A 15790-nucleotide genomic window follows, 5' to 3' on the forward strand; every position below is an offset into this window, starting at 1 on the left:
TTTTAAGTTGCAATTAAAAAAAAAAAAAAAAAAAAAAAAAAAAAAGCTCTTATTTTATTGTTGTCCACTAGGCTGGACACAATCAGGATTTTTTTTTTATAATATATATTTCATTTCACTATATTATATATATATATATATATATATATATATATATATATATATATATATATATATATATATATGAATAGATGACAATTCAATTGATGTCAATTGAAATGCATGGAAAAAAATAAGAATAACAATTAAAAAAAAAAAAAAAAACATTAAATATAACATGGAATGTCGTACTTCGTGGAACTGATCAGTGACATCATTGATCGATTGGGCAAATTAAGACATTGCAACCGGTTAACAATTTTGCATAAAATGTGAAACTAGTAGATCAGTGTCAAGTATACTGCCCACATGAAATAATAACAGTCATCATCATCAGAATAATAACAGAAAATAAAGTATAGTATATGCTATGAAAAACGTACACCCCAAAAATTTTAAAAAATCTAAAAAAAAAGTACTTTTACGGATGGTTGGCTCGAACTGTCATGTGACCCCTTGCCCCATTTAATCCGTTAAATCCAACTTCCACTGGGTTTTAATTAGAAACCAATATTGTCTTTATTTAGTGTTTTATTATTATTATTTTCATTATTTATATATTTTATCATTTATTTTTTTATTTATTGTTTTTTTACAGCCAAGGTTGTCGTTTAAGTGCTACAGAAATAAAGTTGAGTTGCGTGTAGTGAATGGAAAGGAAATGAAGTTGTTTATTCATTTAAATATAGATTTGGTCAAATTGTATTGATACTTGAAAAAAAAAAAACGATTGTTACAAAAACATTTAGTCAGGCTACATGATGCAAATGCAGCGGGGAGACAGAGGGAATGTCGGGCCACAGAGAAGGATCGGCGAATAAAACATTATGACAGAATTTGTGAAAAGCCAATAATCAGCGGAGGAGTACTATATCAGAGCGCCAAATCAATATCACATTACTTTGAGTATGAGAGCATATACAAGACTCATCAAACTGATTCTATTTGATGCTACAATGGCAGTTTCATTTACTGTGGCCCTCCACAATCGGGGCTGTTCAATTACCGGTGCTGTGTGTGAGCGAGAGAACGAAAAAAAAAAAGAAAAACAAATAGAAGCGAATGACAAAAGAAAAATAGAAATAGCACAAGACAAATGGGTGTTTATTTGACTAAATAAAGCCACGGCTGGAATCGAAATGAGGGATAGCGTGTCACAGTGCAGCTCTGCTTAAAAAGATGACTTGTTTCATCTGACATTGAAATTTCATGAATATATTTTCCGAAGGGCTCCGCAAAAACAAAATTCATCATCAAGTTTGTGAAGGCCAGAATGTCACGGCAAAGATTCGTCAATTTCCTAATGGATCGTGTGGCAATGTTTAGTATTATGCCTCCCCGGCGTGCTTACAAGCTCTCATGTTTCATTTGTTGTTTTGCAAAAGTACAATTTGAGTTGAGAGTATATTCTAATTCTTATTAGCTATAAATTAAATTACAGGAATGTTGGATACTACTTCTTTTCAAACAGATACAAGTACGATTGCATAACTATAGAATAATATATTTAAAATATTTTTAAATAATTTGATTCCAGCTGCTATCGTTTTTATAATAATCAGTGTTGATGTAAACTGTCGGGTTTCTTTTATACATTGAGTACTTTTGAGATGTATGTTTTTATTGTTTATGTTTATTTATTTTCCTGATGCTATTGCTGACCACTAAATTTCCCCTTACGGGGATTAATAAAGTATCTATCTATCTATCTATCTATCTATCTATCTATCTATCTATCTATCTATCTATCTATCTATCTATCTAGAAGGCTAGCAAACTAGCTAGCAATTAGCAAAATATTATTGCTAGCTAGCTAGCAAATTAGAGATGCTATCTATCTATCTATCTATCTATCTATCTATCTATCTATCTATCTATCTTCTAGAAGGCTAGCAAACTAGCTAGCAATTAGCAAAATATTATTGCTAGCTAGCTAGCTAGCTAGCAAATTAGAAATTCTATCTATCTATCTATCTATCTATCTATCTATCTATCTAATCACCAATGCCGATACCAAGTAAAATGTATGTATCAGAGGTAGTGGTATCTAGTACTTTTGAGACATATATTTTACACTAAAAATATAGCATTTTACTTCAAATGGCATGGAATTAATGTCAATTTTCTATTCTTCTAATTTCTATTTCCTGATCGTAAAATGCCCATAAGAGGTTGGCCAACGTCGCGAGTACCAATACTTTGAAATAAGGACTGGTTTCGGCCCAATACAGATATAACTGATATCGGTTTGCACCCGTATCTAGATATGAACAAATAATAAAGAAAAAAAACAAAAACAAAAAAAACGGTGTCTTCTGCTGGATAATAAGTTAACAGCACTGTTTGTAAACCAGCAAAGAACCGATGCTCCTCTGCTAAAGAATGTCAGGTCCAAAAACAAAGAGAAACTTCCAAAACATGTTAGCAACAACGGACACTAATCTTCCGAGTCAAACAAAATGGGGTTGATCACTCAGAAAATCTAATGTCTTGTTTATTTTTAGGACTGTACATTCTTTCTCAAGCCAAGTCATAAAGTCGGTTACGTTTACGCCCACAACGGCCCATTTCTAACTATGCCCGGCTAAAGAAAATACCAAAAGTACTTTGCGCTACACTTGCGCTGGGCACCAAAAAATAGGACCTTAAATCTATCATAGCATCGCTTCCACTCTGTGACTGACTAGTGGCTAGTCAAGGGTGAATCCCGCCTCTCGCTTTAAGTCAGCTGGGATAGGCTCCCAGAAGAAGATACAGATGAAGACAAATGTGTCAAAAGATTTATTTTAAAAATCCCTAAATGTGTCATATCTCTCCCAAGGCTGGATGAGGCAAGCGAGTGCGCCGCTGTTACCTTGCCACACGATCATCAGCGCCGCCACGTTGTGAGTGATGACTCTCCTACAGGAACCAACAGCTGTATGTGCAAATCATGCATATAAATCAATTACAGGGGGGCCCTATGTACTTTAAATGCACCCATTAATTAAGCAGTGTCAGAGCCAATGAACCGTGAAGTTCATTACATTTTTAAGCATTGAAACTCGGGATTGTTTTGAAGAGGCTGTCCAATGATTGGGCTGATAGCTCAATGTCAGGCAAATGACAGTGGAAATGTCAGTTATGTTGTGCACCGTAATGTTGTGAGGGGAACCGGTACCGGGGCGGATCAAAAAGATGAGTTGGAAGAACAACAGAAATATGACAAGTGGCAATTGACTGTTTCAAATTCATCTTGGCACTGCTCTGTACAACATGTTTTTTTTTTTTTTCCATTGGTGAAAACAGGCACTAATAGATACTATTATTAAAATAGGGTCACTTATGGTTGAAGGTCTTAGACTGGCCAAGCCAATCACCGGACCTTAACCCAATAGAGCATGTTTTACCTCATGAACAGGCAGCTGAAGGGAGAAAACCCCAGAAACTATGGTGGACCAAAACTACCAAAATTAAAAATAAATAAATGTATGAATAAAAGTGAAAAAAAAGGAAAACTAAATATATATGTCATGATTGGGTTTTTGTGCATGGCAGGTCTTTGTTTTCTTCCTCTTGGCAGGTCAGGCGGGTGTGGCTGGGGACACACCTGGGCCCTATCAGATAATCAAACTGTTTTGGATAAGAAGCCTGGTCTGCACCCATGTTGGTGCCACAGAATTCCATCCCATTTGTTAGTGCTACACAGCAGTTTTGTCGAGTGTGAATAGTTTATTTTTTTTGCATTTTGCCTTATGTGATCAAGAAGCCTTTTTAACCTGTTTTGCCCTGGATTTTTGCTTTTTGCTTTTTGTTTTTTTGGCCAGCCCACCCTCTCTCTGCCTGATTGCCTGCCTCCTGAGTTTTTTTGTTTTTGTTTTGGGATTTTGCCATACCTCAGCAAAATAAACTGTTTTCTACTACTTGTTGCCTCAGCATTCTGGGGTCCAACCTCAGACAATCCATAATATATATATATATATATATATATATATATATATATATATATATATATACAGGATTTTCATGATTAAATTTATTATTAATTAATTAATCTATTTTAATCTCATATCTTCTAAAGGTCCCCAAATAAAGAATTTGAATTCTAGGATATTGCAAAATTTTAGTGACTAATCAATTGAATACACCAAGAAGGGGAAGATTTGAAATCCACATTTCTATTGTTGAAATGCGCTTCATAAATGAAATTCAAAAGAAAACGTGTAAGCGCATCAACAAATCAACTCGTCCATGCGTTATTTTAAAAGATAATCTAAACTTCCAAAAAATTTGGAACAAAGTTGAATCTAAATTTCCACAAGCTGAGGTTCGGTGTATAAATAAACATGTATACATCAATATATTTGAATATATTTCATTTTATCTTGATTATTTAAAAAAAAACGTTAACTCGTCAAACGTCGACTGAATTGGCCGTCCGCATTCCTTAATCGTGAAACATTGAAAGTTGGTGCAAGTTGCGCAACGATGGAGACTTTCTAATTTGTGTTCAGTCCACATGTGGATGTGTGCCACGTTCCTTTTGTGCCCCACGATGCTTCAAGTTGCTGTGAAATGACAGCAGAGGGTGGGAGGTGGTGGTGGGGAGGGGAGGGGGGGTTCAGAGAAAAGAAGCTGGGCCCAGCTGCCTGGCATTAAGCAATGACCTCTGCATAATGAAAGATGGCGTCTACATTTCCCACTCATTACAAGGTTCCACACTGTGACTAAATTTGCATATTCATATTTTTTTCTTTTTTTTTTCACTCCACCTCCCCTGCCTTTTTTTTTTTTACCCACTGCAAATGATTTCTCCTGTGAGCAGGACATCTGCCCGCCCGACTCCACTCAAATAAATAAATATGTGTGCAGGCAGGCACATGATCTATCCAGATGCCACTGAAATATGGCACAGCATTGACGTGCTCGTGCAGCCCCTCGTTCCTTACTTGCTTCCCTTTTGCATGTGTTTTCCACAGCTTAAGCACCAGGACATCATGTTCGGGGTCAGCGAAGAAGAATACAGATTGGATGCGAACACCTGACAGAGGTCGAGAATGTATACCCGATTTGCATATTCGTGCTTTTCAACAAAAAGGACGGCAGTTTGGCTGCTGCTAATGTAATAAAATCTCCAATAATCAATGAATTCATCGATAAAGGATTAAACTTTTTTTCCCCATTGAATCTTAATTCTTACCCGATTAATCTCTAATAATAATATTGAGGCACCTACTGACAATTAGCATAGATTTTAAACATAGAAGGCCAAAACATCCCTAATGAAAATTAAATTGCAGTAGTAAACTAGCCACTAGAGGGTGCGAGAACTGCACAAATGGAAATCAATCTGACTTTTTTTTTTTAACAGATGTGTTCTTTTTCACTCATTCACTCGCCGCCATTTTCACATTTCACAATCCCGTTCGCTCCCGGCTGTTTTACTGGATTTTGACAGATTTTGCAAGGCCCACAGAATATTGTGTTCAATTGCTATAAAAGCATGGAACCTACCAAAAGAAAGATTAAAGTCTCTTCTTTCATCAGGGAAAAAAAAGTATGTTTCTATCTGTTTCCGTTTTGCAGCAATTAGCATTAGAAGAGAGCTAAGTTTCATCAGTTTTCAAAAATCTATTTAAAATTCTAAGTAATTTTGCTTTTTTCCTACGTGGCCCTGGTTGATCTCCTTTGCTCTGCTGCCACCTGTAGGACGTTTGTGTAATAACTACCGTTTTTGCAACCGTTCTTTGCAGTTGAGAGGCTGCATCAAAGCCTTCTGTATGCCCTAGCATAAAAAAATAAAATAAAAAAAAACGTATAAATACGTCTTTGGGACACTTACACCATTAAAAAAATGTATTTACACGTTATTGGGAGCAAATGAGTTAAATATTGTGAACATAACGACGACGACGATATTGTGACAGTTTTACTATCACGATATCACAATATTGTCCTTATCATCGTCCTAGTCATTGGTAGGCGACCCCGATACGATCTAGCAGCCTGATCACATCTGGGACGAACAATGGAATGCCCACCTAAGATTTCGCTCTGGAAGGTCAAATGATGGATACAATGAACAAACTTGTCATAGTGTCATGTAAAGTTTTAGAGCATAAAGCACAGCAGTGAGTGTCATCATATTTTTTTTTTGTGATTTAAAAATCAATCACGAAAGGCCCGAAATGACAAAACACACACTTACAAGTGTGAATTTGAATCCCTTTCATTTAATTCAATTGAATCAGGCATTGCCCAAAGTGTTGCCAGTCTCGACGAGAAGCATAAATGATCACGGCAGCACTTCTGAATGCAAACACCTCAAGCTGAGGGCAATATACAAAGAGGTTTTTTTTGTTTGTTTTTTTCATCCCTCCATCTCCCCCCCGCGTGTCACTCGGGCTTCATCCCCAGGTTGACTCGGCTCGAAGCAGAGCAGATGCGGACACACACACACACACACACACACACACACACACACACACACATGCACCCAAACACGTTTACTTCAAAAAGTTCCATCATGAAAGCTTTGCAAAAAGGTTTTCTTTTTCTTTTAACATAAATCAGCAAATGTGCGGCGCTGAGACCTCGCGGCATGTCTAGTAATGTTTTTCTCCCAGGGACCAATTTGAAATTTAGATTGTGCGGAAATGGTGTTTGTCCTCAGCAATCAAATATTTGAAACAGTGCAAAACCTTCAGCCACTCTGCAGCTGCGTGGAAAAGGCTTTGTTAGTCGGATGAAAAAGGTGAGGAGAAGGTAAAAAGAAACCGTCGATCAGAAATGATCAATCGAATGGAACAAATATCAAAACAGATCAGAAGAAAAGTTGATATTCTTTATTGAAAATGTTTTTACCAATAAATCAACCATCCATACTTTCAAACTTACACAGCATTCTGGATAAAAGCAATTACATCATGTTCAGGAAAGCTATTAACGATATTGCACTGCTTATTTCAGAAAGATAAGAATATTCTTAACCCTACTTTGAAAGTCTAACCCATTTTGTAACCCGAAACCTCCTTTGATAACCAACCTTGAAAGTCTAAACGTGCTTGGAAACGCTACTTTAAAACCCTGATCCTAACTAGGAACTGAGGGGTAGATTCACTCAAGGTTTAACCGGTAAAAATGGAGCGATCCGGAAGCGCCTAATTCACTAAACACGCGCAGATGGGGAAATCCGTCACTAAGTGCGCTGCCAACCAGAATGCGCCCTGGTGCGCCGGTGTTATATGCGCGTATGTAAATTAGGTCATTTGCATACATTTGATGCAAAATATTCCCACTCCAATGCAAATGAGACTCATATACAGCGTCTAATTCACTAACGCCAGCGCAAATAGCCACACAGAGTTTGCGTGACGCAAATAACGTTTCTGGAATGCATGTATAAACCTGCCGCAACCTCGATCCCGGGACCATGACAGCAGTGCATGGCATGGTGCACGTCCCTCTCTGGCTGATCACGCAGAGAGGAGATAGGGGGGTAACCTTTTCCTATGTATTTTTTTTAATGACGAATATTGGGGGCATTTTACGATCATTTTTACGTGCCAGATGGATACTGTATGCATACATCAACCTCTGAAAATATATTCGTAATAAAAGATCGCACCAATAATTTGTACTTTATGAATGAATATGCAAGCGAGTTATCCCAACAATTTGATACGTCACATTTTTATTTGATTCAAAATATTCACAACTTTGTATATTTTCTTTTTTATTTTAATGGCTCTAAGGACAAGCAAAATAAAAGGAACCACTTATTTTTCAAAAGTAACATCATTCATCAAGTTTTTAGAAAGAATGTATGCCACCACTTTGAAATTAGACTTTCTCATGTATTTTTATTTTTACAACCATATCTCCTGTTTTGTGCAAGTAATGTGTGCCTCTTAAATCACGGAAATACATAAAAGATAGCTGGACAGAAGGTCAGATGGATATTTGTAAAAGGGTGCATAATCAAACAGTAATGAGGCAATGCTGGCAGTGTAAATACACCCCCCCCCCCACCCCCCCCAGACACAAACACACAAACATCTAAATAGTTTTGATCTAAATAGTAGTGTAAGGAGTGAGGAAGGTGTCGACCACAAGGAGACAGGCAAGAGCATCTTCTCATCTATTCTGTCCAAGACAGCATCTCTGCTTAGTGTTGCTTATGAGACTGATTAAATTGGGCGTGGGGATGAGTGGGTGTAGCATCAGCTTCTTCTTTTTTTTTTTTTTTTTTTTTTTTTTTAACTCTGGCTTGTGTCAAAGCAGATTGACATATAAGGCACATAACAACGTTACTCTATTTATGTCCATTGCGAAAAATACATACATGGATAAATCCAAATTCCAGCTTTTGGATTTTATTTTTGTTCAGTATTTACTCCTTCTGTTTCTCAATTACATGTTCCCTTTTTATTTCCATGCAAAGAAAAAATGAGCTCACTCATCCCAAACAAACTGCACATGTTCGTCTTTGAGTTTGAACGTGTTGCGAAATTGAGCCGCTCAAACCGGCAGAAGAATTTTGAGATTGCTGGAGTGCCAAAACATTTGTGTCAATGTTTGACTTCTCAGCATTCGCACAATAATAATGTACTTCCTATACAATTAGCTCCTGAAACCTGATAAATGTTGTTTCTGAAGGGAAATGACACAGAATGTCAGAGTATCGTAGCTCGGCCCGCACCACTTTTCGATGCATGCTTCTGTCGGCGAATTTGTGTATTCAAGTTATTACTTTGAAGGTTGAAAATTAAGACAAGGCCGAAAAAGTGTTCATGCGAACAAATCTAAAATGGACCTGTTGCGTAATGGCTCTCCATAAGGGAGAATCATTAATAGAACTGTCAGGTTATTATGCCCTGATTTTAGTTTAGCACGACAAATTAGCTATCTATAAAATGTTTAAAGGCTGATCCTGCCCCTGATCCCCATCATCCTGGTGCGCCGCGGCTGGAGTACATGCTAATAAGCTCACAGCCTTTAATTAAGCAATATGTGTAAGTGGGCGGCCATTATGGCCTGATTTGCGAACCACTTCATTAAGCACTGACTATAGCACACATATTCAATACACATCAAGCTAGCTGGAATATTATCCCATCTAATGGGAAGCCATTATTTACATTTTATCACTAAATTTGAGATGAGAAACTTTTACGTCAGCCATCCTCGAGTTGCATTCGCTAGTTTTACACCCTTACGTCGGGTTTAATTTCGTTTGCTGTTATCTCAAAGTGTCGGTTCATTCCAGACAAATTCATGGCAAAAAAAAAAAAAATGTTTCCAAACAAGGTTCCAGTTAGCGGGAATCACCTGAGTGAAATTTATTGACTTAATTACCGTATTTTACGCACTATAAGGTGCACCTTCCAAGAATTACATATTTTCAAACTTTTCCCATATATAAGGCGCTACAGTAGAGGCTGGGGTTACGTTATGCATCCATTAGATGGTGCTGCACTAAAGGGAATGTCAACAGAACATGTCAGATAGGTCAGTCAAACTTACAAAATTAAAAACCAGCTTTCTGACAGCTCCATTCACTTCCAAAACGAATAAAGAGCTGTTTTATTATTTTCTATGAGGAAAAGTATTAGTATTAGCTAGCGATCCAAGATGGCGGGATCTTCTGCGCATGCGCGTCACCGATCGTGCAGGGTCACCGATGCCGTCTTGACAGCGAGACCTGTTGCGGCTCAATATCGATCCATATATAAGGCGCACTGGATTATAAGGTCAGCTTTTGAAAAAATTGAAGGCTTTTAGGTGCGCCGCATAGTGCGGAAAATACGGTACTTCATTTCATGGAAATTATTGCATTTTTTTCCCATGCAGCAGCTCAAGCCCGTGTCAAAATGACAGTTGTTAAAATGACACGACAACAGTTTGGTGACCAAACGCCTTCACTTCTCCCTTCACTCTCATTGGTTGAGATCTTGCGCTGAACCAGAGTCACACCTGCTTCCTCCCACTGGCTCAACGCGAGGACACCCTGAGGGAACAGAGCTGCCATTAAAACTGTGCAAATTCAGTTAAGCAAACAGCGGGAAAGAAAATGTTTGCGCAAGTATGTTTGAGTCAGTGGCATCTCCTCCATTGTGTACTCATCATTACGTGTTATCGTTTTGTGAGAAAACATTCTGTTACGGCACTCACGTCCAAAGAGTTTATTTCTTTTGCGTAGCTGCTGGGTGACGCCTGAGCCCTCCTGGTCCGTCGTCCGGGGCCCTGATCGCTTCCCTGCAAAAGGTGCCATCCTGGTTGCGTTGTCGGAGCCTTCCAGGTCTCCAATCACCTTCAGGACACCAAACGTGCAATAAGTGAGCTACTAGTTTGAACCGAGTAGCTTCATGAAAGCCTTGAGTCATTGTAGCAGACACTTAAAAAATAAAAACAAAGTCATGTACTACTATTCTGTCCTGTCTATAGTCTGCGTCTCTCCTGGGGAACATGTTGTAACGAAGACTTCACAAAACTTCCTGTATGAAGAAGATCGGACTGGGTTGTCCAAAATGTTTACAGTTTCATCAAATCATAGCATTATCGACCAATAAATGTTTACATACCGTATTTTCCGCACTATAAGGCGCACCTAAAAGCCTTCAATTTTTTCAAAAGCTGACCATGCGCCTTATAATCCTTATATATGGATCAATATTGAGCCGCAACAGGTCTCGCTGTCAAGACGCTATCGGTGACCCGGCACGATCGGTGACGCGCATGCGCAGAAGATCCCGCCATCTTGGATCGCTAGCTAATACTAATACTTTACCTCAGAGAAAATAATAAAACAAATGTTTATTCATTTTGGGAGTGAATGGAGTTGTCAGAAAGCTGGTTTGTAATCTAAATAAAGTTTGACTGACTTATCTGACTGTTTTGTTGACATTCCCTTTAGCGCAGCACCATCTAATGGATGCATAATGTAACCCCAACCTCTACTGTCGCTCCTTATATATGGAAAAAGTTTGAAAATATGTCATTCATTGAAGGTGCGCCTTATAATGCGGAAAATATGTTAATTGCAATTAGCAATGCCAAACTGAACACCTTGATATCAAAATCCTGCATGCTAACAAAAATAGGAAAACAATTGGGATTACTTAATCTGCATCTTTATTTTGAAAAAAAAAATGGTGGATGATCTATGTGGTATTGTCTAATATGCGACTGTAAATATTGAAGCGAGTTTGTCCTTGTTTTGTCCGTCATTTTTTTTTTTTTTTTTTTTAATGGAAAGTGATTGAATCCACTGAAAACTGTAGTTAGTCACAGTTGCTCTATATTTTAACAAGGAGGAGAATTTCATTTTCACATAGGGTCTGATAGGTTTGTATATATATATATATATATATATATATATATATATATATATATAGTATAAATTATCAAGAACGGGTAAAGGTGATGATCGGTCATTTTACATTTATGTTCCATGTAGAAAAACGTCGCCGGGTACATTTTTTTTTTTTTAAGAGTTGCAAATTGCAAAGATAGGGCAGCCAAGTTGAAAAATGTGCCGCAGAGAGTTTCTTTATCTCAAACTTGTACTAACTTGCCAGATAATTGCATGCGGTGTACTTTGGAGAAGTCCTCCTGCTAAGCAGATATGGCTGCCAGGGAGGCATTAATCTCCTCATGCAACATACAATATATAACCAAGGACATTCTCTTCTGTCTTGTCGCCTTAAACGCACACACACACACACGCGAAATGCAGAGCGCGCTCACTCGCTTTATGGATCAGATTCATATTTCTGAGGGCTGCCGATGACCTCATGGCAAATGAAGCGTGGGTCCTCCAGCACCAAAGCGGCAATCAAACGTGTGGTGGAGTAATTACAAAAAAAAAAATAAAAAATAAAAATAAAATAAAAAAAAAAAAAGGCAGGAGGGAGAATTGATGTGTTTTGTCAATTATTGTTGCTGCGAGGTGTCTTTCAAAAGGTTAACCTCTTCATATTCTCTGCATGTTAAATGAGGTCAATATTGGTTAAGGCCGTTGAGTGGTGGTGACAACGGGAAGATCGTTCATGGCAGATTTCATGGATCGTCATGTCCTTCTTGCGCTTAATCCTCATTATCATCTCTTTGTGATAGTTGTGTGATATTATTCGGACAAGTCTATGTCTATATAATTTGTGGGAATAAATAAACTGCACCCCCTAATATGGGCTGGATGGTCCAATACAATTAGTGTCAGAGTGTGGTCGACTTTGCCAGCAATTTTCCACATTCGTTTCCAGTTGGACTTTGCCAAAGCTACCCTGGTCACTGATTCTGTTAAAAAAAAAAACATATGGAGAGAATTTCCATCCAATGTGGTGGCCTCAGTATTACATATCCGCATTTTTTAGACGATGAAGTTTTGTTGCGTTCTTGAAGCCGCGATCTTTTAACTCTCGCTGCAGCGGTTTGCGGCCAAGCGTGAAGAGTTGGATGACAATCGGTACCTCCAAATTGGACGCCGTTCAGAAAAAAGATGGACTGGTTGAGATCTTGCCCCAAAGTGGAGGAATTCAAGTCACTTGGCGTCTTCTTCGCAAGTGATGGTGAAGTGTAGATCAGGAGATTGACAGGCGGATTGCTGCAATGATGTAGTGATGCATTTTTTTCTGTCGCGGTGACGTAAGGGACTAAATGCAAAGCTCTCGATTTACTGGTCAATCTAAGCTTCCACCCTCACTGTAGTCACAAGTTGTGAGGAGCAAGATCACAGATCAAAGTGGAAGAAATGAGCATTGAAAGGATTCAGATGAGGTGGTTTGGTCATCCTGTTAAAATGCCCCGGTGGGGTGTTCAGGGGATGTTCCTCCAGCAGGATGCCATCGGGTAATCCAAGGTCAAGCAGGAGAGACTTTTGGCTGGTCTGTGAATGCTACAGGAGAGGTGGATGAAGCGGCTGGGGAGAGGCAAGTTTGGTCTCCCCTGCTTAGGCTGCAGCGTAAGATGGATGGATGGATGGATGGATGGTCAGCACAAAGTTTCCCAGTTTTCTTAAATGCAGCATTTATTGGGCAAGTGTCCTGATACTTTTGTCTGCATAAATCTACAAATTCAGACTGAAGCATACTGCATAATGCAACAAAGCAATTGTAGCATAAAACAGCAGAAGGTGTACAGTGTGTATAAACTGCATACCCTCTCCAAAAGTGTTTCTGCACATCACCCAGAAAAAAAAAAAAGAAAAAAAAAGAGAGAAAAAAACAGTGCTGAATTGCAAGTGAAAAGTGTTTTTTATTTATCCTTGTCGGCGTAGATAGTCTTCATCAGCATTTTTTTTTTTTTTTTTGGCACCATAAATAATTTGCGGGGAGAGGTAATAGTCAAGCTGGCGGAGCCTTAGTTGTGCATCTTTAATGGAAGTTTTACAGAAGCAGAGCCAGTTTTTGCATATGCCGCCGCCTTCCATATGGAGCGAGGAGACAAAAAAAAAAAAAAAACGGAGCACAGTTGTCCGTCGACACTTAAGTACTAGCCCGCGAGGAAAAAGAGCGACACGGGGGGACATAAACCCACTGTGGTTTTAGGAGGGAAGATAATGACTTTGCCTGAATTAATTTCTTCATCAGCCATCTTGTTTCTGCAGACAGAGCGCTTATGAGGCCTTCACTGAAGGTCCTCCATTATGCGGATGCACTTCCCTGCGTCATTTCGACCCTAACTGTTGTTGTCATCGGTGCTTTTTGTGAGCTGACATCTGTGGAACATCTGTTTTATAGGTAATGAGTGTTTGCAAAGCTACACCTCACTTTACCTTCAATGTTTTTTTTGTTTTTTTTGTTTGTTTTTTTGCTGCACACGGATGACCGTGTTTTTGTATCGTTGTGAGTCCGCTCCACAATTCCACCAGCATGTTCAATATCACAGACAGGTGCCCTAAGCCATATGCAGAGTGGGACCATATGAGGGATCATTAATATTAACTTTGAGAGGAAGTCAATAAAGACCTCATTATTGTGACATTTTACTACACATTTGCACCATTATTTCATTCACACCAAATATTATTATTTCAACACGGGGGAGAAAACACTTCAAACAACACACAGAAACTGGTTGAATAATAACTGTATAAACAATAGAAATATTTAGCTTTGCGCGACCGCTTCTCATTTTCTCACATTTCGGCAAACAGGACACACCTGACTGTTGGGTTCCTTCCAAACAGTGTCTAACAATGTCTACAGCTCAGGGCCATTCTTCCGGGACTTTAATTGTTGAGGTGTTCGTTTAGACAAATTTAGGCTGTAAATGTGTGAGTAATATGCAAAGCCGCAAGCCCCCCCGGAGCTGTGGTCATGTTAGTCTAAGGGAGGAGCTGCTCCTCCGGGGCACTGGCGTCCAGGACGCTGCCTATGAAAACAGAGCACTTTAAAAGGAAATGAGCCATCCGTCAATATTGCCTCAGTAAATGGAAGCAGCCTTCTTAAAGGAGCACAATTACACTTGGTAACTAGCTGGGAAGAGAGTGGAGTCGCAGCATTACATATTTAAATCCGGTTAAATATTTGTATCACTGTCGATCTCGGAGGGCAGGTTTGACCAAAAGATTTTTTTTTTTCAACTGAAAGAAGTTCGTTTTAAAAATAAAACAACGTAGACGATTATAACTTCATTGTTGTATTTTAGATGCAGTGACGGATAATACTTTTTTTTTTTTTTTTTTTTTTAATTCATGATCAAAGCTGCAAATGCATTTCCACACAAATGTTAGTTATTTTTTATTTTGGTAAACAACTGTTGATGGAGTGTCTGTCTTTTTCTGACGGATGACAAAAACCTTTTAAAAAAAAATGACGGACTCGCGCTGACAGAAGTATTTATGTATTTATTTTTGTCCGTCAGTGTTATTGTCAGCACGTCATTCACGGACGCCCATTTTTTTTTTTTTTTTTTTGACAATTGACAAATGACGGAATGCCCACCTCTGCCTGGTGATCCTAAAATAGTGTTGATGAAGTGATGATGGAAGTGCGGTTAAAAGAAAATGACAAAAAACATGATGTGCTTTCGTTTCTATTCTGTATTCCTTTGTTGATGTGACGGCAACGCATGATTGATTTTAGTTTTAATCTTGCGAGAGAACCAAATCTCAATTCCCGTTTTGGAACTATTGCTATATCCCATAATCAAGCTGTTTTCTGTTTTCTTTTCTATTCTCTTATCTATTCACTTTTTATTGCTATTTATCTCGAAGGAGCTATCACTGCACATCTGGAGGCCAATTTGTACACAGCGCCCTGTTGCGCGCGTGTTTCTTAATGCCAGAATATAAAGCGGCAATAAAAAAAAAAAAAATCGACGCAAGTGTGCTTCTAAGTGCTCGGAATGCCCTTTGGTTATTCCTGGATGCTTGCCTATACATAAAACCAGTCCATATAGTCAGGGGAGGATTAGTTTGGAATATGCATAAGAAGGTCGGGGGGGGGGTGGAGTCGCACTCCCTCGCCGACGCCATTCTTTTGATGCTGCGGGTCCCCCGCAACCAGCGGGTGAAATGCCATCAGCGTCTCTTGTGGTGAGGTTGCAAAGAACAGACAGAAGCACGCAAGGGACGCATACGTCCTTCACTTAACGTGGACTTTATGAAACTCTTCTCCATTTAAAGAACACAAGTTATGAAGTGATGCGCTTTGTGTGGATATTTTTTTGCCCAGATGTCTGATCTACGTCTGCAGGCTATCCAGAGAGA

The 15790-nt window shown here is 38.7% G+C and overlaps 1 protein-coding gene across 1 annotated transcript in view; it reads right to left on the minus strand.

Annotated features, from left to right (window-relative positions):
- Positions 1-8176: 8176 nt before the first annotated feature.
- LOC144009414 (uncharacterized) overlaps positions 8177-15790 on the minus strand; it is a 35376-nt gene continuing 27762 nt past the window's right edge. The window contains exons 6-7 of the mRNA XM_077509141.1: positions 10252-10390; positions 8177-10087 (exon numbers count right to left, since the gene is read on the minus strand). Of these exons, the coding sequence (XP_077365267.1) occupies positions 10017-10087; positions 10252-10390 (210 nt within the window). The 3' untranslated portion in view covers positions 8177-10016. The remainder of the gene's footprint in view (positions 10088-10251; positions 10391-15790) is intronic.

The sequence above is a fragment of the Festucalex cinctus genome, chromosome 20 (assembly GCF_051991245.1).
Source record: "Festucalex cinctus isolate MCC-2025b chromosome 20, RoL_Fcin_1.0, whole genome shotgun sequence".
Classification (NCBI taxonomy): Eukaryota; Metazoa; Chordata; class Actinopteri; order Syngnathiformes; family Syngnathidae; genus Festucalex; species Festucalex cinctus.